The sequence below is a fragment of the Salvelinus fontinalis genome, chromosome 1 (genome assembly GCF_029448725.1).
Source record: "Salvelinus fontinalis isolate EN_2023a chromosome 1, ASM2944872v1, whole genome shotgun sequence".
NCBI classification, from domain to species: domain Eukaryota; kingdom Metazoa; phylum Chordata; class Actinopteri; order Salmoniformes; family Salmonidae; genus Salvelinus; species Salvelinus fontinalis.
The window spans coordinates 28,121,719-28,146,331 of NC_074665.1; the positions used below are offsets into that span (position 1 = coordinate 28,121,719).

At 42.8% G+C, this 24,613-nt stretch overlaps 2 protein-coding genes across 5 annotated transcripts in view; both read left to right on the forward strand.

Moving 5' to 3' along the window:
* LOC129851878 (LIM domain-binding protein 3-like) overlaps window positions 1-16,736 on the forward strand; it is an 18,696-nt gene extending 1,960 nt beyond the window's left edge. The window contains exons 1-8 of one of the 3 annotated variants that reach the window (XM_055918231.1): window positions 4,808-6,924; window positions 9,307-9,366; window positions 10,056-10,405; window positions 10,506-10,863; window positions 11,349-11,529; window positions 11,652-11,772; window positions 12,009-12,124; window positions 12,256-16,736. In XM_055918231.1, the coding sequence (XP_055774206.1) occupies window positions 10,078-10,405; window positions 10,506-10,863; window positions 11,349-11,529; window positions 11,652-11,772; window positions 12,009-12,124; window positions 12,256-12,345 (1,194 nt within the window). In that variant the 5' untranslated portion in view covers window positions 4,808-6,924; window positions 9,307-9,366; window positions 10,056-10,077 and the 3' untranslated portion in view covers window positions 12,346-16,736. Of the gene's footprint in view, window positions 9,367-10,055; window positions 10,406-10,505; window positions 10,864-11,348; window positions 11,530-11,651; window positions 11,773-12,008; window positions 12,125-12,255 lie in introns of all 3 variants that reach the window. The other 2 variants (XM_055918228.1, XM_055918229.1) reach the window with 2 other exon arrangements.
* Window positions 16,737-17,166: 430 nt separating this feature from the next.
* Window positions 17,167-24,613, forward strand: part of LOC129851966 (bone morphogenetic protein receptor type-1A-like) — a 53,348-nt gene continuing 45,901 nt past the window's right edge. For both annotated transcript variants that reach the window (XM_055918236.1, XM_055918237.1), the window contains exon 1: window positions 17,167-17,404. The gene's annotated coding sequence lies outside the window, so the exon portion shown is untranslated. The remainder of the gene's footprint in view (window positions 17,405-24,613) is intronic.

Here is a 24,613-nt window from a genome sequence, read left to right on the forward strand (position 1 = left end):
ATCAATGGTCTGTCCATTTAGGCCTTGTCGAGGCAAGAGTCTCTAGCTGCTACTATAGGGAGGTCAGATGTGGCTGAAGGGACTATCATATCAGGAGGGAAGTACAGCCGTCAGACAACACCCTGTTGGGCGTCGTCCCGTCCTCCCGCGTAAGAGAGGAGAACAGGAAGTCAAATATGTGAGTAGTGAGATTTGGCGAGGCCATGTTTGAAGGCGTTGAAAGCCCTTTGAAAGGTAACTCTGCTTGTATTGTTGTCACACAGGGGAGCTGCTGTTACTTAGCTCTGCTACGGGCTGATGAATGGATTATTAATGGCCGTCTGTAACTGTTGGAAACCTCTGCTAACTGCCGCTTCCCTTCCTCCTCACCACACCTCCCCTGAGAGAGATTCCCACCTGCATGCAATGCATGCTCAGGAAGACAGTGTGTTTGCACTGGAGTGCCTCTGGGTGGCTGACCCCCTCTCGCCCTTCATCGCTCCTCCTCTTCATCCTCCTCTATCATACACCGGCCTCAGTCTCTGTCCCCAAAACAAAATCTCATTCTCCACTTCAGTTCCACTGAGTATTCTAGGCCTCCTGTATCTCACTCCCTCTCTTTATTTCCATCACAGATTCAAGAACTGACACACCAAACATTCCTAAACATCAGGCCATTGCTTCACAGCAAATTTCGGGCACGTCACTACATGGCTATCCTACTCTCTCATCCCACCCTCACCGCCAAATTAGTAGAAGGTCATTCGGTGTGTGTGCTCAGTTCCCATGTGGTCGGTGGGATTTCTTTTTTTTTTTTGCAGTTGGTGACTTCTAGGGCCCATTTTAGAGTCCTAGTGCCCGTGTGACGTCCCATCTTCTTATCGTCTCTTTTAGAAAATGATATTGTTTTCGAAAGCGTCAAGGACCGTAGTGGTTGTCTTGTACTATAGATAAGCTTGTGACAGTCGGCGATACGAAGTTGTATTGTAGGTTTAATCCATGGGACTAATCACAGTTTGGACCGTCAAGAAGGTACAGTTGATTCGGGCCTATGTACCATTCGAGAATCATGTAAAGGGTACAGAAGGTGAGGGGGTACCTGTTGACAGCTACAGTATGTGTTTGTGTCGCTCTTCATGTTGTGTGTCTGACTCATTGCGTTCCCTTGTCTTAGAGTCTTGCCTGTAGCACCTGTTAGTCAGTGTTTTCATCATCTACTACAGCTGCACTAAGCCATTCCCCTCCCTCAACCTCAAGCCCCACTCACAAATCCTAAACCTCCAGGGTTAGAGCTCACTGCTGCTTTGAAGTAGCTGAACGTGGTAATATACATACCTGTTTGTCGTACTAGACCCATTTCCCCTGCCTTGACTAGCTGTAATCTCAATTATCGTCCTCCTAAATTGCCTGTAAGAGCATGGACTGGTCTCTCAATCGCCTGCCCTTGCCTGCCCATTTCACCGGTATCATGCAAACACATGCCAGTGTTTACCTGCCTAACCCGGAGTGGTCTTTCGGTCGCAGAGAATGAGGAGCAGAGTGAAATTGTAGCTGAGAAGGTTGCCTGCCCATGGAGTTGCCTTACTAACCCAGCTGCTTTAGTGGGAGCAGTAGCAATTTCCCTATGTTGACAGTCGTGCCAAGCAGACGTTGCCAGCCATCGATTTGGTGCTCTTCAAAACTATCCTCAAGTTTTTCCTTTCCACAGTGAAAGAGAGTGAGAAATGGCTTTAGTATACAGATTAAGTCATTCAAATTCCTACCTGTTTATAGATAATTGGCAGATGAAAGAGTGGTGCATGTATGCAATCAACTATCTTTAACATCTCTCTGTCAGGTGTGGTCTCTTTCTTCTTCTCTCTTCTTTCCCCTCCCTTCCCCTTATGTTGTTAATCTGCGGTAACAGATTTTGATTTCAGCCTTCAAAGCACAATATCCTTCCTATGCCCCTAACTTGAAACACTCATTCCCTCAATACATCTGGAAATAGATCAGAGCAATTCTGTCAATACAATCGATTGATACAGCATGGAGAGGGTTATTGTGTTTTGAAGGCCAGTGTCCTCTGTGTGAGCTGCACAGAATGTCTGTTTATATAAACCACTTGTCGTGAGGGAAGTCTGTCTGTGCCTATGTGTGCGTCTGTGTACATGACTGTCTGAGTTCAAATAGAGATCCAGTAGTATTGAAGTTAGATGTCTGTACCTATGCCAGATAGGTTAATGTAACGTATACCCTACATCAGGGGTCCACAATTACATTCAGCCGTGGGCTGATTTTGAGCTGATGGTCGGGGGGCCAGAACATCAGTAGGTATAAATCATTTATAAACTGTAAATTGACTGCAAGAATCCCAAACAGATATAATATTTGACAGAAAAAGTATAATTTCCAACCTTGATTACATTGGGATACGATGACTCTTTTATTTTTGTGTGGGAATGCTTCGGACAGATTTACTAAATTAAAATCCCTTTGAGCTCATTTTCTGGTGATTTTACAGTTTTGGGGAACATATTTCCTCAATTTAAATCACATTGAGCTCAATGACTGGTGATTTTAGTATTTTATTAAAGGTCCATTGCAGCCATTTTTATCTCAATATCAAATAATTTCTGTGTAAAAATGTACTACCTTACTGGGATTGTTTTCAATTAAAATGTTCAAAAAGAAACAAAAATAGCTTCTTAGCAAAGAGCAATTTCTCAAGCAAGAATTTTGCTAGGACTGTCTGGGAGTGGTCTGAGTGGGAGGGGAAAACTGAAAACCAGCTGTCATTGGCAGAGCGCTTTGGAACTTTCTTTCTTATTGGTCTATTTACTAATTTACTGCCTGATGATGTCACCAGGCAGGCCAAAACTCCAATCCCACCACAACAGGCTGAAATTTCGGGTGGTCTTTTCAAACAGCTCTTATACTTAAAGGGCAGTATTATTCCAACCTCATAGTGTGGGAATTATATTTAAAACACAGATAAATCACATTTTTGACTGCACTGGGCCTTTAAAAAATTTGTTTTGTTTTTTGCTCAGAAAACTTGGGGGAGCCAAATAACATCACCCCGGGCCAAATTTGGCCCGCGAGCCCCCTATTGGGGAACCCTGCCCTACACTCCCATCATATAAAAGTGACTTTGTAGCGGTCTCTCTAGATGAAAGCAGTTAACGCTACAAAACTTTGTTGATGAAAACTTGGTTGGTTGGATTCAGAAATAATAGTGTCTTTAGTATCTGTGTGACTGTGGCCTGTCCTGTCCTTGTACCCAGCCTCAAAGGCACTTCCTCCGTCACTCAAACTGAGAGCACCTATCACTTGTCTATATGTACTGATCCTTCCATCTCCCCTGCCGACACACCAACACTCCACTCCGTACTCCACACATCTCGCAGTGAGACACACCATAGAAAGACACACTACAACCACAACCTAGGAGCACTTGCTAACCTCACGGGTTCACCAGAGAAAGTGATGAAGGGTTAAATGACCACCTGAGACCACTGATACCTGACCTCTCTCTGTGCAACACCACCTCCATGACATATGACATTCCAACTATCCATTCTATACCTGCCTGTAAATGTCAACAGGAAGAATGGACTAGCGGGGGGGGGGGTCAGAGAGATGTCCAGGAGAAGAGGTCAGGGTGCTGGAAGTGAGTAGGGGTCAGCCATCGGTCTACCACCATCAGGCCTGTTGCTGCTAGATGCCTGCCATCCTCTGTCTGTCCTCCAGCCTGGGCAGCTCCCACTGGGAATTGCATTCATTCCGTTCTCCCCAGTCCGGAGTGGGGCAACCTCAACCCCACCTTCTCCCTCAGTCATTCACTCAATGTTTTGGCCTCATGTCCAAGTCAGCTGTGTTTAAATGTCAAAATCTGTTCGTTTTTTTTTTACTTAGGTTTAAAAGTCAGTTCACAAATGTTCTGTAGTGTGCACTCATTGATTATGCCATGCTGACGAGTGTTCACATTTTTCTCTCCTTTTTTTTGCTTTTGTTGTATACTCTGTCTAATCCTTTCCCCAGCAGGGTTCATGGCTGAAACTCTCCCGACACCTTAGATTGTCTCTGATTATATTAGATTAGTATGATATTCTATACCATTACAAATCACTGTTTAATGCACTGTGTTATTAAAGTGAAGACGATGTATATATCAAGCAATATAGCCTGCTTCATTGCAGTGAGATGGTACCCTCTGTACCCTCTCTCTCTGGCCTCGTAAATGATTGATGAAGCTCTCTTGTCTTGACACAGTTATTTAATCATTCCCCGTTATGCACAATCGATTCCTGCAGTAAGCAGCTAGGCAGCTTTCCATTATACAACCAGATATCTCCCCACTCACCCCCACTGCCAGTCTCTATATGTTCTCCAGTGACTCACCCAAAACCAATAGTTCACATGTCCGTTTTATCTTATGAGGAGATTGCTTTCTTTTTCTGTGTGGTTTTTATTTCCTGCATAGGGGTTTTTGCTCACCTCGAGCTCTAACTCCTTATATTGAAAGATAAAACTTGTAAATAATTGTAATTGATTTATTTTTCTACTATTTTTCAATTTGTTCGTTGATGGACATCCTTGCGTTGGGCTGAGCAATATCAAGGCTTTTGGTTTTGCGTGTGCTTAAGGCCATACACCTTTACAGGTCTATTTGTGCTGACATGAACTCTCTAATTCATATACACCTAGCCCTACATGGGCTGTTTGTATATATGATTTTCGGCCTCAGACTGCTGACAGTTTTCTCTCAATGCAACCTAACCTCTTATGCAGTAGCCCTTTTGAGCATGCTCCAACCTCTATCAGCCCCGCACCTATCGCTCTGCCTGCTAGCGCTGCTTCGCCCAATCAGGTGGCTTCACCTGCTGCTTCGCAGTCTCCAGAGCCCGCCCCCGTAGGCCCTGAACCCACCCCTGAGAGGTAATGCTGTGTGGGTTGAAAGTTTTTGTCTGTTGTGGTTTTATTGTCCTCCGCCAACTGAGTGCTCTTCCTTTTCTTTGGTATGTACCTATATTTGTGTGTGCCATTTCATTGAGAGTGACTGTATTGTTCTGATGTTGTCTCACTTTTTCCGTTTCGACTGTTTCGATGTGATTGATTGAACATTTATTGAAATGTGTGTTTCTGTTTTTATGTTCCAATTAGACTTGGAAAACCTTGATTGTACTACATGAGTGCTTAGGTGAAAGGTTTCATGAGCAGTATGCATTTAAAGTGGCTATGGCTTTGGGTTTAGTACATTCACAGGGGAGAGTGTCCATATTCAGTGTCCAAGGTAAGTCAAACGGTCTGATGATGCTGTGATCATCTGGACTGTGTGGAAACTGTGGAGAGAGACGCTGGGAAGACCTGCCATGTCTGTGAGCGGTGTGAGAACAGAGAGCCTCAAGGCAGTGGAGTACTGTAGTCATGCAGAGCGTGTCTTCCAAACCCATCATCCTTTAACCCTTAACGTCCTCATCATCATAACGATCCATCCATTTTAAACCAGTTTTTTTATTTGACCAGCCTTAATAAAATACAACAATGACCTGGGGCTGCGCAAGCTGTTGCTTCTATGGTTGGTCATCACCCCCCATAGGAAGCAGACAGTTCTGTCAAATCTAGAGAGAGTTTGCAGAGTGAACACAGTCAATATGTCACACAAAGAATTCCCCAAATTCCCTTTCCTAGTTCCCCCAGAGCACGACCTCCCTCTCTTGATCCTTCCTGGCTGTTTAAACTCTACTCTGTCCTCTGCAGCGAGCAGCCACCCCCAGCCACCCAGACACAGCCAGTGGCCCCTGAGGCCCCTACAGTCCCCTCTGGGGCACCTCGCCACCTGACGCATGCAGCCTCCCATATCTCGTCTGCTTTGATTACACAGTCTAGGTACAGTTGTCACTCAATCACTCCCCCTGTCCCATTTTTTACCTTTTATGTCAGTCAGGAGATAGGCCAATGTGTTGTGTGGACTTGGTTGAGATAGGAGGGGCAGAAGCAGGTACAGATGCTAATACATATTTGCTATTTTATGGGGGGCCAGAGAAGAGGTTTGTGAGGAATATGGATTGGGTTGGGAGAGCTTTATTTTCTGATGCTGAAATAGTGGATGCAAGAGTATACAGGGTGTCAAACAGGATTTATTTGGATTGTCCACAATAGATGATCTATAGATGCTCAAACTATTAGCAAACTACCAACTGCAAGTCAGTTTATATGCAACAGCTTGCTAGGGTTGGTGTATAACTCTCTTCGACATAATTACATGAGCCAGATATTGCATCTTGGTAAAAATACACCAGATCACCCCATTGGACCTTGGACATTCAATGGCGATGTCTGAGATCATTTTCTTAGACTTCTGGATTAGGTTTTTGGACCATCGAGAGGCATGGTGTCTATACTACTTTATTGGACCCTCCGAAAACTATTTTGGACCATCACAGCAGATGAATTGAATTTCCATGTAAATGGACAATAAAGTATATCATATCGTATCCATGAATGGTGGTTTGTCAGTAGGATCAAAAATCACATTAAAAAATAGTGTCCCATCTACTTGCAGGGTACCACGAAAGGCCATGCGTATTGAGATTGGGCAGATAGGATAGTTATTGCTAGTGGACAATTTGTTGACAGTTAGTTGATCATATATAAAACATCTACTAAGGACTATCCAACTAAAGTGTTACCTTCTATTTTGCATTACAGTGTAGTATTTCAGAGGGTTTAAGACGGCATAAGAAATTCTAAGTTCTCATTGTGTATGTGGAGGGAATTGGAGTGAGCCCTAAACCGTCTCTCAGACCTCTCTTGTTGGCTCTCGTTAAGAAACAAGGTTTATAAGCAAGGGCCACCGCCCACCTCTGCGCTGGAGGCTCTGTCAATCACCCCAGTGTTCCGAACCAGCACTTTGCCCAAACGAAAGCTCAGCCTGCCCTCTGGGAAACCCAAGCACCTGAGGTACACACACACCTGGACAGACTGACACAGTGACAGAGAGACTGACCACGTCCCAGACAGTGGTGTGCAGAGTTGCTTAGGTACGTGGGATAGGGGACAGGAGGGTAAAAAAAAAAAAAAACGTGAACTTTGGGACACTAGCCGGCTCAAAGGAGCCATGACTGCAGCGTTGCTTCATTCCTATTGGCCATGTTTCATAAGAAAATCGGATTATTTACATCTGTCGCAGCATGAAAAGTGGTGCAAAATGAACTGCGACAGACCCAATTGGATACATGCACATTTTATGGGACTGCAATAGGTCGGTGCAACTTTTTTGCATTCCCTGCACAGGGTCCAACTTCTCTCCGAAAGCTCTTTGCAATAGCTCTCTCCATTACAGCTGAATGGATAGGAAAACGTCCATGAGGCTTGATGTGCAGACTGTACACTGCAGATTGTCGAAAGGGACAAGCAGAGGAATGTAAGCTCATGTGGGGGTTTGGCAGCATTTGCGATTGCTGACCGATGTTTTTGTTTGACTAATTTCCACCTCTTTCTCCACAATGTCAATATTCCCTTCACAATTATTAACGGTTAGATATGTTTGACCCCAATATATATAAAAAAAAAAACATTTTAATGCTGAATGTGGCTAACATCACTCTGAAGTTGACTTTATTGACATTCCATCTCTCATCTAGAATTTGCAGGTCACCCTGTTTCTTCCATTAACACACGTACAAAATCCCTACTGGCCCGTTCAAGTCTGGACCTTTTGCATGTCATAGTAAGGAACAGCATACTCTCGGAGTTGGTATTAATGGGCTCTGTTCAACCTGCGAAGGCCACATAATTAGTGATATGAGAGTAGTTCACTTGGTAGTGCACAAAGTAGTCCAGTTAGTGATTGTACCACCTTGTGTGACGGCGGTAGCTCCTCTATCCCACGCTCTCCCATGCTCACTCTGCACGTCACTGATCAACTGCATGCTCACACACTGGCTTGACTAATTATGATCTGGGGGGGGGGTAGTTTGTCATAGAACAGCAGAAGGGTGTAACACTTGGATGTCAATCACAATCATTTGTATCCGGCAAATCAGTGATGTACTAAATTGTTGTCTATGGCTGTGATGCACCATTCAAGTCAACTACTGAATGGCTAACTAGTGGCTACAGGCAATAGCAGCTGTTGATCGATGAAATGCTTCATAGCACAGTAGCTGAAAGGGTCATATTATGTGGGCTAGAATGCTGTCGAATTTGGTACACAAATTGAACACAATTTAAAATGTGACACTTATCACAAAAGATGACTATTTTCTGTGCTTGTAGAATACCCTCTGATTTGTCAGTGTCTAGTAGGGATGTTATGAAATGACCATTGTTTTGCTTTGGGGTTTATGGTACGTATGACTCAATGATCCCCAAGTTTGTTTGGTTCAGCCAACCATTGTAGAGGGTCAATTTTTTGTTTTGTATCAACAGCTGTGTTTAAATAATGAAGGAAATCCAATCTAACCTTGAATATAACAGTGGTATTTTCTAGAGATCTCCTGGAGCCAGTGTGGTTACCACAGTTGCTTAAAACTGTGAAGGCTATATCAACTCATGATGTGCAGTGAAGGGTGGTTTTGAAGTGAATTCATCTCGCCTGCATGTTAGTGTGTTTTTGAGAAGTGGTCCTGTGGCTCACTTGAACGTTTCCTATTAATTGTGTCATTGAAAAGGAAACGATGTGGATTGGATGTGTTAACTGATGTTACCAGGAGTGTTGGCCTGTGTGTGTGTGGTTGTGTGTGTGTGTGTGTGTGTGTGTGTGTGTGTGTGTGTGTGTGTGTGCGCAGTATCAATATAGTTTCCTTGATTGATGGGGATAAATACAGATATGATATATAGGAGCTTAAGATGTGTATCGATTAGGTTTGGCAGTGTTAGGATCATGGATTTTCAGAACCTGTTGAATTGTGTCTCTCTAGGATATATATATGTTTTTCCTTTGTGTGTGAATGTGTGCTCTCACAAAGGTATTGCTATGAAACCAAGTTCACCTATACTTCAAAGAGACTGCTGATTGTGTGCTGCCCTTTCTTCAAAAGCTACACAGCTGAGTTTGTGGTCAAACACGGCTGACTGACTAGCAGTTAGAATGAAACTGCTGTGATCTGATAATGTTACAATATGTGAGAAATCCGATGACTCTTGCTTTCCTTCAGAGAACAGTGGAGAAAAGTTACATCTGCACATGCAATATTTAAAAACCGGATGCCATTATCGGGAAACAAACTCATTGGGCAGCACGGCGTCATACAGGTATAGGTGTACATGGCCTTCATCCAAAGAGCTATTTTTGACCCCTGTTTTTGACCCCTGACCCTGTTTGTTTCTGATACGTTATAGCTACAGCCTGCAACAGTCTGCCTCTGGTTACAGCTCCCAGTACAAATCCTCAGTCTCCAGGTACTTCTGTGGGGAAGTTTATCCAGATGCCACTGTCCATAGAACATCTGGATAGTGTGCTTCCTTCCCTTATTGTCAACATAACTTCACTTCCGGAATAACACACCCATATTCCCCTCCCTTTGTTTTTAGCTCGAAGGATGAAAATCGTGCTTTGACAGTGTTCGTTTTAACCTGCGTTTTTTAACCTACCCTTTCTTACAAATATGTCAAAACCTGCTCCTCTCTCCTCTCAAATGAAATCTGTTGGCGACTCTGTGAATCTCTGTCACTGCCATAACTGAGGCTCTCTGTTCTAACACTGTTTCTCTGATACCAGGCTGCCTTTCTCTCTCTCTCTGTGTGGGTCTCTGCTATATTAAACTCCCACTAACCTTTGAGTTAAACGTGTCTGGTGAAGTGGAGGAGCTCCAGGTAAGACTCGAAACAACATATGTGGACACTCAGTCAGGAAGGAGAGAGGTGGCTGTCCATCATTCAGCGTACTAGGTTTAATCGTGAGGCATAGTGCTAACCGTCTCCTTATTAGTAATTGGTACTTGTAGTACAGTTTCCCAGTTTAGATTGTTATATTGTCTAAACTGTGACCGTTCAGAAAACAGCTAGACTGATGATCAGACTAGTAGAGATATGTTTCCATCTAGGTGGTGATGATGTCACTCAGCTTCTTTTTTTTAATCCTTCTGCAGCCAATATGGCCAGGCTCCCCCCATGCAACAAGCCCCTCCCATGTACCAGGGGCAATCCATGTACCAGGGGCAATCCATGCAGCAGGGGCAATCCATGCAGCAGGGGCCTCCCATGTACCAAGGGCCTCCCATGCAGCAGGGACCTCCCATGCAGCAGGGACCTCCCATGTACCAGGGGCCCCCCATGCACCAGGCCCCGCATATGCAGCAGCCTCCTCACATGCAGCAGCCTCCTCACATGCAGCAGCCTCCTCACATGCAGCAGCCTCCTCACATGCAGCAAAGCTCCATCCAGATCCCTGTGGGCCCTCCCCCACCCAAGGTGGTCAGCACCGCCTGCATCGTGCCAGGTAGTTACAGCAGGTGGCGCTGTGTGACCATTGTATGTGTGTTAACAATATGGTAATTATGGATAGTGTTGACTTAACCGGGTGTCTCTTTGGGTCATAGCTCCTGCCCCTGTTCCACCCCAAGCCGCGGCCCCTGAACCCCCCTCCAGCAGGCCCCCCTGGATCACTGACGACTCTTTTGCCAACAAGTTTGACCCCAGCAAGACCACCAGCACCTGCATGAAAGTGCCTGCTCTACCTCAGAGTGCCCCACCAGCACCGGCCTATATCCCACACCCTGGCTCTGCCCACACCCCTCACTCTGCCCCAAGCCCTGCCTATAACCCAAGCCCTGCCCCCTACAACCCCACCCCTGCCCCTTTCAATCCTGTTGCCCGGGGCGTGGCCCAAAGGGCGGAGCGCTTCGCTGCCAACAGCAACAGAGCACCCCTCTGTGGAGCCTGCAACAACATGATCAGGTAACAACAACGATACACTGGGTGTACAAAACATTAAGAACACCTTCCTAATATTGAGTTACACCCCCTCCCCTTTTCCCTCAGAACAGCCTCAATTCATCAGCGCATGGACTCTACAAGGGGTCGAAAGCGTTCCACAGGGATGCTGGCCCATGTTGACTCCAATGCTTCCCACAGTTGTGTCAAGTTGGCTGGATGTCCTTTGGGTGGTGGACCCTTGTTGATACACGGGAAGCTGTTGTGTGAAAAACCCAGCCGCGTTGCAGTTCTTTATAAACAAACCGGTGGGCCTGGCACCTACTACCATACCCTGTTCATAGGCCCTTAAATCTTTTGTCTTGCTTTTTCACTCTGAATGGAACACATACACAATCCATGTCTCAAGGCTTAAAAATCCTTCTTTGACCTGCCTCCTCCCCATCAGTGGATTTAACAGGTGACATCAATAAGGGATCATAGCTTTCACCTGCTTTCTGTCGTTACAGGGGACCCTTCCTGGTGGCCCTGGGTCGATCCTGGCACCCAGAGGAGTTCAACTGTCACTACTGCCACACATCGCTGGCAGACTGCAGCTTTGTGGAGGAGCAGAACGCAGTGTACTGTGAGAACTGCTACGGCGAGTTCTTTGCCCCCACCTGTGCCCGCTGCAACACCAAGATCATGGGGGTAAGATGACAGACCCAAACACAGACAAGTACAACACACACAAAATCACTTTGTGCGTAGCATACACCTACACATACACTCACACAATAACTCTTTGTCCCTGCGTTTTTTTTGGTGTGCAGGAGGTGATGCATGCTCTGCGGCAGACATGGCACACCACCTGCTTTGTGTGTGCTGCCTGTGGCAAGGCCTTTGGAAATAGCCTCTTCCACATGGAGGACGGGGAGCCCTACTGCGAGAAAGGTACTTTAGATCAATGGAATAGCATGGCACATAATGAAAAGCCTCAAGTGTTAAATGTTTCCTTCAGAGCCCAAACTAGCTCCTGTGTGTTTGTCACAATGTCTTCTGTGAAAACAGCTTCTGCAACGGAACTACATTTGATTTATATACATAGAGAAAAAATGTTTTTAACGCATGTAACTTTGCTACCTTTTGCACTCTGCTAGTGTTTTCACAATCTATGCTTTCTCTTCCAGATTACATTTCACTCTTCAGCACCAAGTGCCATGGCTGTGACTTCCCAGTAGAAGCTGGAGACAAGTTTATTGAAGCACTGGGTCATACCTGGCACGACACCTGCTTTGTCTGTGCGGTAAGAATGACTACAGCGCTGTACAATAACCCATGTTCCTGCTGTATAAAACGGTTATTGCTCGGATCTCTTGGACTGTACCAAAACAATTATTGGTTTGTGAGATTCACAATTATGTCCGTCTCCCACAGGTGTGCAATTTGAACCTGGAGGGCCAGCCCTTCTACTCCAAGAAGGACAAGCCCCTGTGCAAGAAGCACGCTCACGCCATCAACGTGTAGATGCTCCATCTGCAGTTTTATGGGGTGGTGGGCAGGTGTTTACGTAGCTATGCCCAAGCCTTGGCAAAGAGCCCTGTAGAGGGCATTGATGCCAGTCAAAATGATGAAAAACACAAGCTGAAGATGATAGCAACAAGATTGACTGTTCAGCAAACCGATCAATCAGGCGTAACAAAATTTAAGTATTTTCATTGGTACTGAAATTCAAGACAAAACTGCATAAAATGCTGCAGCCCCCCCCCCCCCAAACATGTGTTACGTGTGTATTTATTAATAACACTTACAAATGAATTATATTGTATATCAGAGAATTCTGATGTAAACTCTTTGCTACTCCACTCAGGTCCCGGAGGGCCTCAATCCAGTGAGGCTGGAGCAAAAGCCTTAGCTTTTGCTCCAGACACAGGCAGACTGAGTGGAGTAGCAGGGCGATCAGTAAATAAGATGCTTTATTTCACAGGAACACTCGTGTGCTTTGTTTTGAATGTCAAAACCCAAATAGCTTGCAGTGAATGTAATAAGACCGTTTAAGTATCACATACAGTAGATTTAACATGATGATGCCTCACGCTGACCAACAGAGCACAGAACGTGAACCGATACAGTATACTGTAGCATGACACATGCAGGCCTACGAATACTGTTTGATTTCACAGAGGTATTATTAAAGTGACAGTTTAGTAAGTGATATTCATTGCATCTTTGGCAAAGTGTTATTTATTTACATAGAATTAAACGGAAGTATAACATCTATGGATGTTTATATTGCTGACAAAACAGTTATATTTGGACTTTTGCTGTCTGATTTAGTTTTGTATGCATGCAGTTGCATCATACAGAAGTTCATAGTATTATATGAAGAACCTGTCACTCACTCTGTCATCCTGGATTTATTTATTTATTATATACAAAGATGGTGCTCTGTTACATTATGATACAGTAATACTATACCAACTTTGGGGATCCAGGTAGAAGATGAGGCAAAACTTTTGATATATTTGAACACTTTAGGGGGTAGGGAAGTTAGGTTTTTGGAATGTGTCTCATAAACGGGATTTGCTCCTGACTGGAAATCAAGGAACCACTCTGTGTCTTTTATAGTATGTAATGGGAATTTTGGGGGAGGTGCACGGATGGTGGACCAGAGCCAGATAGATATGTCACAATGGGCCGCTGGACTACTGTGTCTCCGCAGCTTTGGTCTCTGAATTGCGCTTAAGGGAGGCGAGCTCTGGCCTGGGGTCTTACAGATACATTTTACACAACAGATGTCTATGCATGGTGATATGCCACATACAACCGTAATGAAGCGCTTAACTTAAACAGGAATGTATAGGAAATATCTGTCGGTCAAAAAAAACCAGCCAAACACAATCATTTCTCTCTCACTAGCACATGCACCTTAAAGGTCAGTTGAGACCGTGTGCTTGTGTACAGACTTTATACTTTCAGAGTTTATTTTATACATCTTTGTGTCTTTTCTGTGTTTGTGTAAGTGCGTGTGCATGCATGAGTTTGTACACGATTGTCAGTGCATGTCTACTGGGGCAACATCAGTATTAGTAATGTATCTGTGCCACTAGAGTAGCAAAGCATACTGTGATTTTTACATAACACTGAGAACACTACACTGAGTACATTTGATATGCATACTGTATGTGTGTAGATCAACTGGTAAGAAAAGCACAGTCGGTGCCAGTTCAGAATAAACCTTACATGGTACCATTGGAGGGAAATGAAGACGGGCTTGAATTGTTGCGAAATAGTTGTTTACGTACTTGAAGTTCAGCGTATTGAAACTAGTTGTATAGTTTCCAACCACTAGAGTGCAACAGAGTGCTGACACCATTCTGCTACTTGGCATGCCTCAGACACCATTCACTACATAGTACACTCACTGTATGTTCCCTCTGTCCCCACTCCAGCAAACACTACAAAGCCATTTGTCACCCCTGTGGACTTCGTATCCAACAGTTCAATGTCAAGCTTTTTTCCAGGCCCCATGTATCAATGTCATTACACTAACTCCATAATCAGAAAGTGTGGACAGGATAGGGAAAACAATTGTTAGGGTTATTTAGATGGTAACTTTTGTTTTTAAAGACTATTGCGTCAACATGATGATAGAAATGCTGTGCATCCCATTGAGGCTATTTTTAGACAATCAAATATAGTGTATTTTGTGTTACCTGGTATCTGAAGGACCATGTCAGCAGCCCAAAATGTCAATATCGCTGGTTCCAATGCTCACACGTTTCCTCTGTAGTCAACATTGGCTATAATAACACGATGAAAGAATAGTTAAGGACATATTTAAGGAGGACACAGTTTTATAGAATTTCACAGTCCATTCCCAAATGACTATAACTTCTCTCTGCCGTCAGGCATTCATTCCATTTAGGTACGAGGTCTCTGGTGCATCTCTGTCCTCTGTAACGAGAGACTTAAGTAGCCTTCATCGTTCTCTTCACTCTTGACACTTCCCTCCCTCCTGGCTAGTTCTCACTAAACAGTCTATATGGCACACAGGTTACTTTGCTATGACACTGTATTAAGACAATCCTTTTTAAATTTCAGGCTGCTGAGTGGTCTTTTAGATGTTGGTTCACACATTATTTCTGTTTGTACTGCTGTTTAGTAAACACTGCAAGATTTATATCCAGGCTGCAAGATTTATATCCAATGTGCAAAAGGGTATTTTTTAGTATTTTTGTTTTAGAATAGATATATACTTGGCATGAGATAACAACCACACACTTAAATCGGATCATTGATTTACTTATATGTTTTTGAAGCAGTAACTGAAATATGGCTTTGATCTTTGAGTAGTTGTAGGCCGTCAATGTTTTTTTCTTTGGCATGGACTGTGTTGGAGGAAAAGAGTTGTTGTCATTGTTCTGTTGTACATTATGAATAACACATTAATTAGTGGTTCATCTCTTGCTGCATTTGTACTTAGAACCCTATCGTCTATATAGACAAGGTCTTTTTATGTGGAACGTTGATGTGTTTGGATTGTAACCCCATATTTCAAACGACTCACCCTGCCTGGCCTACCATAACACTAACTATACTTAGAAATTGGAACATGTTTTATGCATTGCTTTATTTAGTGAAATGCATCTGACTGCTATCAGAACAGAGTTACATGGAGAAAGGATATACCTTGACGATTGAAGAATTTAACAGGAGTCTATCGGTGTGTGTGTGTGTATCTATCTTGGGGAGGAAATGTGCTTGATTTCGTCTCTCTTGAGAACTTTCTGGATTGGACAATGTTTGAAGGGCCTTAATTTATGCATGCTGTAGCCTATTAAATACCATGACCTTAATTTATATTGTTCAGCAAAGACTACAAATCACCATTATGTTTTTGTTTTACAACCACAAGTATGCCTGTATTACCAGGGTCAATGTTGAGAGGCTGCTGGTATCTAGATCTCTAGGGGGTCGTTCCACAAAATGGGTGCCTCTTGCGTCCATTTGATATTTAAGTAGAACGTGCAACAATATTACATTTTAAAAGCCTGTTATATTAAATGAAGTGCCCTTTTAATACAGACCATATGGAGAATCCAATAAATATATTTTTTTATGTGAATAAAGGCTACCTAAAGTGCCAAAATTCAGCATGTTGACGCCCCTCCATCCACCCTTTGTCACTTCTTCTAGGAAGATTTCAACCCACTTGCTCAAAACATTTCTCCAAGTGTCAATATCGTTGTAAAGCCCTAGTTATTTTAGTTGCTTTGACAAAGTAATTTGAAGATCATTTATTTAATGTGATTATTGATTTATTTACGCCTGTCCCTCATTTTGGTGATCCCTGTTATGTGAACTGAACTTTTGTTTTAATATGGTGAAACTATTTATTTTAAAATATATTTTTTAAAGAAACATTGAACATGAATTGTCAAATCATAGTTTAAAAGCAGGTGATATGGTTTGACTATTTTTGGCCATTTTCTGGTGTTTTGTGGTGGGAAACTGAGCAGGTCGAACATAACACGTCAACCCTGTAGATAGATAGACAGGCTAGAAATGTTTTAGCTATTTCATTTTTTTTCTTCGTGAAACTGATATTCACTTGCCACTCCCTGATGCACAGAAGCATCCATTCCCCCTATCACAAGGGGATTTATGGTTGATTTAAGAAGAAATTGTCAACACTTTATTTTGATTTTATTTATTTGGCACTTTAATAGGCCCTTTCTATAGTCATTTTTGTTATTTTAAAAAAACTCTTGATGAGAACATGTTTTTTATGAATTTGAACATGTGCTCTTGACAACTTTGGTGAAATGACACTTCTAAAAAGGCACTGAATTGGTGGAATGACCCTAGGATGGTTTGAATCTTTGAAAATTGTCAATAAACATTTTATTTCACAACGTTGTCTTTCACCTTAATTTATTATTCCACTTCCTTACCTTTATTCTTCATATCCTATCCTCCTCTTCATCTATCTCCTACACCTTTTTATTCTCAATATCATCTCTCCTTAATCCATGTTTTTCAATCCCCCTTATGTCCACACTGTCCACCTCTTTCTCAATTTTCACCATCTATCTGCTTCTCCAGATTCTCTATATACCTCAAGCTCCTCATCTCCTCTCCTCGCTTCTTCCCCGACTTTTTACTCTCCACGCTCTTCTATTTGTGAGTAGACTAATGTATGCATGTGTAAAACAAATACGAATATACTGTAGTAGATTAGGGCAATGAAAAATAATAGGTATGTCCATTTACACCAGGGGGCGTCACTGAGGTAATTGGGACATACTTGAATTCTCCATAGGAATACTCCTGCCGCAACTCGCTCCCCCTCACAACTCGGTTGTGCAGTCGCTGCAGTGATTGGAAAATGTTGGTCTGTCTACGTGTGCTTCATCAAATGACATAGGCAGAGGCAAAAACAGAGCGAGTAGAGCAGGGCCGACGTTAAACTGCATGTTTGGGAAATGTACACCACATTTTTGCAACTTCAAGACGAAATATAAAGATACAGAGGAGTGCTCGCCCGGAACCAAAAGGATTGCCACATCTGCTGAAGAAAAAGGTGAGGTGGATTGAAATCTAACCAGGCTAGATCATACTCCTGTTAATTCTGCCCTTGCTTTGGCTGTTGTCTTGGAAAAGTTTGTTTTTGCGTCTGAAAAATAAACGAAAACACAAAAAATAGCTACTGGCTTCATTTTGGAAGTGTATTACGTTTATATTTATTAACTAGTTAGCTAAACATTTTAACTTCGGTTTAAATACAGCCACTTGTTTCCGAGAGTTTGTTTTGAAAGCGAAAACTACCTCGCTAGATTGTTAGCGCTAGCTAATTTTAGTGTAGCCACTTGCTAGTTAGCGAGTTAGCTAAGTATCGAGATACATTTGTTTGGCTAGCTTACTCGTTTGCAAATACTTCTACTAGCAAACCTGACACTGAACTTTGATATTGACCGAATTGGTTAGTATATAGTTAGCCAGAGTATTATTTGCTAGTTGCTAAGTTTAAATTGTTTTATAAATTAATTCACTCATTACGCAATGAAAGTTGTTCGCTAGTGGGTTGCTAGTTAGCTAGCACAGAGCGGTATCATGTAACTAACGTTATAGTATCGCTTCCAGAGACATTGCAACAATGTAACACATTTTACTGAGGGATTGACTGCGATGAGGTTTGGAATAATTTGTATCAAATTAGATGACAGAATTAAGTTTTTCCACTTTCCCTCTGAAAAGTCAGTTCTAAACCATATCTTTGAATTGTACTACTTGAAAGTTTAGGAGGCTAGCCTAGTGTTAACTTCATTTATTATACATAGTTAACTAGCTAACGTTAGTTGTTCACGGATTAAAACTGTACATTGGCTCATGGTAGGCCTCGTTGTAATTTAAGTGTGTTTTGTAACAAGTGTTTATCAGAGGACCGAGGAGGACAACGTACCTCAAGTACTGATAACAAGGATTAAGTTGATTAAACAAATCACCCAAATAAGCATTCACCCTCCTCTTTAATTAGACTTCACGTCAGCTCTCACGTTTCTGCCAATAACCACACACACACCGTTTGAATAAAGGGGTTTCTGGGGGGCTACCATGAAGGTCAATGGATTTTTATACCCTGTTGAGTATCATTGCACATCATAAATTGGTCAATCATCGTCATGTGATATAGTCCACACTGATGGTGTGAAAGTATTGGAGGCAGTGAGACACTTTAAAATCTGATCATACAAACACCCATACACACACTATGTGTGTAGCTAGAGGTCTGTTTTTTTTCACCGGGAAAATACCCGGTGTGTTGGTCGCATACGAATGGGACATTTTTGGCCATGCTTTTCTCGTTTGTGAAAAAAGCTGGTTTTAATTTGGGCCTGGAGTGGGAGGGCGATGCGTTGTGCTCCCCACCTTCCAATGCTGGAGGCAACTCTGGAGTGAATGGGCTCTGGAAAATAGGGAGGTCAAAACCAGGTGGAAGCACTGACTGTGAAACTGTCCATTTTAAGCGGCATGGGGTAGAAGTGGATTTCTAAAGGTGGAGGAAAAAAATATTGCATCTAAAGTCTAACATTATACATATGCCAGACATCTTTACATTCTGTGGGTTACCTGGGGATACTCCATAAAACAGGCCAATATTGGGGGAGTGAGACTAGGCCAGGAAGAATGGCTAACAAACTAAGCGTGATGATTTCTCCAGCTATTAAAACCATAATCAAGCACATGACAATAAATTGTCCCTATTTAGTCATAGCTGAATGTCTTCATAGTTCATATAGACCTATGCCTAGTCTCTCTAGCAATGATTGTGTACACAGTATCTTGATCAGTGGGCTAACACAGTGATTATAGCAGGAGTCTAGCCCTGCTCTGGAGCTGAGTGTGATTAATTAGCCAGAGCTCTGTAACTGCCTGAAGTCTGGAGAGAACATAATGGAGGGTTAGACAGAAATGGGGATGGGGTTCAGTAAATTGTGCATAATTCAGATGTGATTTATGCACACGCGATTTATGCACACAGATCAGAGGTCTGCTCATTGTCAAGAGGATGTAGCTAGCTGGAATTATCTTCTCCTTTTATAATGGAATGATTATCACTCATGATGGGCCATTTGTTTTGTCTCCCATGCCCCTGCTTGACAGCTGCCACTGCAGTTGAACCTTTAAGTAGGCATAGCCTAAATGTTGGAAAACGAGATGTTTTTCAATGTACTTTCATTAAATGGGCTAACCTACATGGTTTCCGTAAAGTCCATGCTTAGTGTGTTGTAGGTGGTGTGGGTAGTATTGATACTTATTTCATAGAATTGAAGTTGTTTCAGTACTGAAGTCTGTAACGTAAACCAGAACTTGCCTCAAGTGCTCTGAAAGAGTGCGGTGAAAGAGAGAAGCAAAACATTCTCAAGCACTTTTAAATTTACAATGCTTGTTTTTCTAACATCCCTTTATATTTAAGAGCGTCTTTCCCCTGCCTTGCTTCTGTTGTCCTGCATCCGTCTTTCTCCTCTGAAAGCATTTCCAATCTCATAGGCAGTGAGGGATCAGATTGCTCAGGGAGTCTCCAAGGCTCTCTGGCGAGGTGGTGGAGATAGAGGGAGGGGGTAGCACACGGATCAAGTTTCACATCCCAATGGGTTCCTCTGTCTGCTGTGCCTCCCTGAGTCAACCCCCACTCCTAAACCCCCCAGGCCTGGAGACAGGGTGGCTGAGCTGTCGAAGAAAACTTACTAGCCCTTTCCCAACAATGCAGAGTTAAAAAGTAGGAACATTAAAAAAATGTAACAGTGGCACGAGGTAATTGAGGTAATATGTACATGCAGGTAGGGGTGAAAGTGACTAGGCAATCAGGATAGAGCAGTGGTCACCAACCTTTTGAGTCAAGATAACTGAGTCAAAATGCAAGCTGAGATCTACCGCTCAGATCCACCTCAGACTCCAACTTAGAAGAGCAGATAAAGACTATAACTCTAACCTATCACCGTTAGACTGTACACAGAGAACTGTTTCAGACAGCTGTGGAGGTTTAGGGGTCCTCTGCTACCACAGGCTGTATAAACCTGCACAAATTCCCGCTGGCTTTTGGAAATGCTGCTTAATGCTGGGCATTTCATACTCTTGACATTTTATCCATTTTCATTCTGTACACTTACTTGCAACATAAAGATAGTATAACAATGAACATGTTGCCTGTAAAGGAATAGCCTATTTGTTTTCCAGTATACAGTGTGCGGGTGGCCAATCTTCAAATGTTTACATCTTCAATGCGCTTGTTGAAGAGGGATTTTCTTTGACCACCTAGATGTGCAAATGTTTTTCATTCATTTTGATTCAAACAGCCTTTCGTTGACCTGCCTATTTCAGACTGAAACCACCTGCTTGCTGTATGTTTGACACGACACCCCTGTTCTACACGGTTGCTGGATGACTGTCCTTGATGATGTTTACCATGCAGGCTGCAGTTGTCCTTTTTAATGGTATTGATCTTTCTTTTAAATACACAGAGCCATCTGAGTGAATATTTTAGAAGAGCTAATGTGAATAGGGGAAGGGACAGATTGTTCTGATGGTAATTTAAAGGTTTTTGTCTTTTAATTGAGAAAGTGGAAAAGGTCAGTTTGTTCACTTAGTTTTATTTTGGGAAATCCCTTCTTGTTTGTGAACCAAGAAAATGTGATTATTTGGGGCCTTGTGATTTTATAAAAACATGCGTTGTGTGATGGAGGCCGATCAGCTTCTGAAATAATATGTGGAAGGCAGCCAACAGGATGGCATTCCTGGAGAATTCAAATACTGGGGGATTCAGTAAACCGAGGATGGGTTAAGAAGCAGATTTTTAGTGTCTTGTTTTGTCTTTTATAAAAAACAGTTGATATACCTCAGTAATATGCCTAAAGCCTGTGGTATGATGCAATGTTGCAGGGCTCTATGCTGACCTTTCTTTACAAGGACTACATGTGCGCCCAAATTGAAAAATGTAGGAGCACAATGAAAAATATTTGAGATAATAAAATTAGAATCCTACATTTTGATAGGATCACTAGTACTCCTAAATCGAAATTTCAGGTCGCACAGCAAACTGTAGAGCCCTGTGTCAAGATTTGAACGTTGTTTGCACATTACTCGCTGGTTAAATACAGCATTCTCACGTAGGTGTTCTTTTTGTCCAGGTGAGAAAGGGCAGTGTTGAGTGCAGTAGAGATTGCGTCATCTGTGGAGCTGTTGGGGGCGGTATGCGAATTGGAATGGGTCCATGGTGTCTGGGATGATGGTGCTGTGAGCCATCACCAGCCTTTCAAAGCATTTCATGGCTACGGTGCTATGTGGGTATAGACATTTAGACAGGTTACCTTGGCGTTTTGGGGCATATGGACTATGCCCAATGTCAGTGAAGACACTTGCCAGCTGGTCAGCGCATGCTCTGAGTACGCATCCTGCGGCCTTGTGAGTAAGACCTTTTAAACAGGTTGACATTCACATCGGCTACGGTGAGCGTGATCACACAGTCGTCCTGGAACAGCTGGTTCTCTCATGCATAGTTCAGTGTTGCATGCCTCGAAGCTAGCATAGAAGGCATTTGGCTCGTCTGGTAGGCTTGCATCACTGGGCAGCTCTCTGCTGGGTTTCCCTTTTGTAATCATTGTTAGTTTGCAAGCCCTGCCACATCCGACGAGGTCTGAGCCGGTGTAGTAGGATTCGATCTTAGTCCTGTATTGAAGCTTTGCCTGTTTGGTGATTTGTCAAAGGGCGTAGGGGAATTTCATATAAACGTCTGATTAGTGTGAGGAGAAAAAAAGCGGCAGCTCTAGAATTTGTTGCTTACGGATGTTTCATGTAATCCTTGGCTTCTGTTTGGAATATGTACATATGGTCACTCTGGGGACAACGTCATCAATGCACATATTAGTAAAGCTGGTGACTGATGTAAACTCTTCAATGCCATGGGATGAGTCCAGGAACATATTCCAGTATGCGCTAGCGAAACAGTCCTGTAGCTTAGCATCCGCTTCATCACACCACTTCCATATTGAGCGTGTGCGTCACTGGTACTTTCTGTTCGGGGTTTTTGCTTGTATGCAGAAATCAGGAGGATATAGTTATGGTCAGTTCTTATTTTTATTTAACCTTTATTTAACTAGGCAAGTCAGTTAAGAACAAATTCTTATTTACAATGACGGCCTACCGGGGAACAGTGGGTTAACTGTCTTGTTCAGGGGCAGAACGACAGATTTTTACCTTGTCAGCTCGGGGATTCGATCCAGCAACCTTTCGGTTACTGGCCCAAAGCTCTAACCACTAGGCTACCTGCCGCCCCAAAATTGTTGACAAGTAGTACTGATTATTGTTTCTTTGCTGTACTACCTCTTTTAAGAGGTTAAATGCACACAAGTCTTTTAATTGCTATGTCAGGAACCACTGCAGTACAAATCTAGTAGGCCCTTGTTTATGGGATTTAGGCTGGCAAGTGTTTAAAATGGATTAACACATGAAAACATTGCTGAGTAAGTTCACTTGTAGGCCTGCATTTTCATAGCTTAATTTTCAAATTTCAGCCGTCTGTCATTGTTTCTCAGTTTGACCTGTGAGTGTATACTCTGTCCACTGTGTGCCATCCCCAAATATTTTCCATGCTCTTCATCAAGGTCTGTTTGGCCTAATGTTAATACAACTTGATCACTGATTTAAGACCAGCTGGTAGCCTAGTCCAAATGTCAACTGGTATGCTCACAACTGTGAGAATAATTGAATGTCAATAAGTGCAGGGGTATTCTTTTTGCATAAATTCTGTTTTCTTCCCCTGAGCAATAATGGATGGTATATGCAGTGGGAAGACTCATCAACCCACAAGACCCATCTCCAACCAGAATGTCTGTCTTAAAATATGACACATGAAATTGGATAAAAACAGAGAAAGGAGCAGGACCTAACATAAGTTTTTTTTTTTTATCAGACAGTTTTTTTTACCAGAGCAAATATATTTTTCCACAAAAATTACACCAACCAAACACAAGCAAAAAAACGATGAGCATACTTCCTAATGTTTCTAAAACAATAAATGTATTACTAGTAAGAATTAATGTGGTATATTGTTTTGATTTCATTTTTTGTGACCTGAGTCTTAACCAAAATATCAAAGTTGAGACACATGTTCACCTGCCTCTAAGGTTACCCTGTAATGTGACTCCAGTCACCTTTTTGCCTTTGAGATTGAGTCTGACTCGTAAGTAGTCTGTTGTCTTCTCTTCACTTGCAATTAAAACTGAAATATTGAAATATAACTTAGATTGTGAACAAAACAATGTAAATAGCCAAGAAACACAAAGACAAACACCAAGACTTTATTTCAAGTAAATTAGACCATCTGTTATGCCTGTGAGCAGTGCTTCTAAAAATACATATTTCACTCAGCTCTTCAGGGTTCCCCAACTAGTGGCCTGCGGTCCCCAAGTTTTCTTAGCAAAAAAGAGGGGAAACTCACATCATCCACTATCAATGTGTAGCACCCACCTCAGTGATGCACGGCAACCATTTTTGTGCCAGAACTCTCACCACACATAAACTATCAGTTGGAGAGGTGAGGAGTGATATATTCCAATTAGGATTGAGGGGGATACTTAGGTGGCCAGGTTAGGAATTTAGCCATGACACCGGGTTGAACACCCCTACTCTTACAATAAGCGCCATAGGATTTCGAATGACCACAGACAGTCGGGACACTAGTTTTAACGTCCCAGCCGAAAGACGGCACCCTACGCAGGACAATGTTCCCAAGTGTAATCAAGGTTTGACATTGGTCAAATATTATATCCCTTTAGGCTTGCGGTCTAAAAATATAAGAAAAATAAGTGAATGTATGCTTGTTGAAAACACTGAGCTAGATGTAGGTTAGGACTTTGGTTAAAGTAGCTAGTTAACAGGAGGCTTATTAATCCTCTAAGGAAGCAGTTGGACTTGATTTAAGGTTAGTTGCTGAGAGAGGAGGGGGGAAAAGCTGGCGTAGGCCCATACACATCCCCACACAGAGAGGACCCTGTGAACGGACCGGAGCCACTCTCCCTCCCCCTGTATGGTCTTTAATTTCAATTAGCTATGGCTGATCGTTCACTTTGATGGCATTAGTCGCTCCTCTGAGCTTCGACACATTTGCCTCTGCTCTCGTGCCACTCTGTTGGTTTTGCTAAAGCCGACGGAATTAACTTCAGCGATGGAATCTCCAAATGCTTCACTTCGACTTCCTTTTTCCAGCCTCTGTCACACACACGCACACAAACTC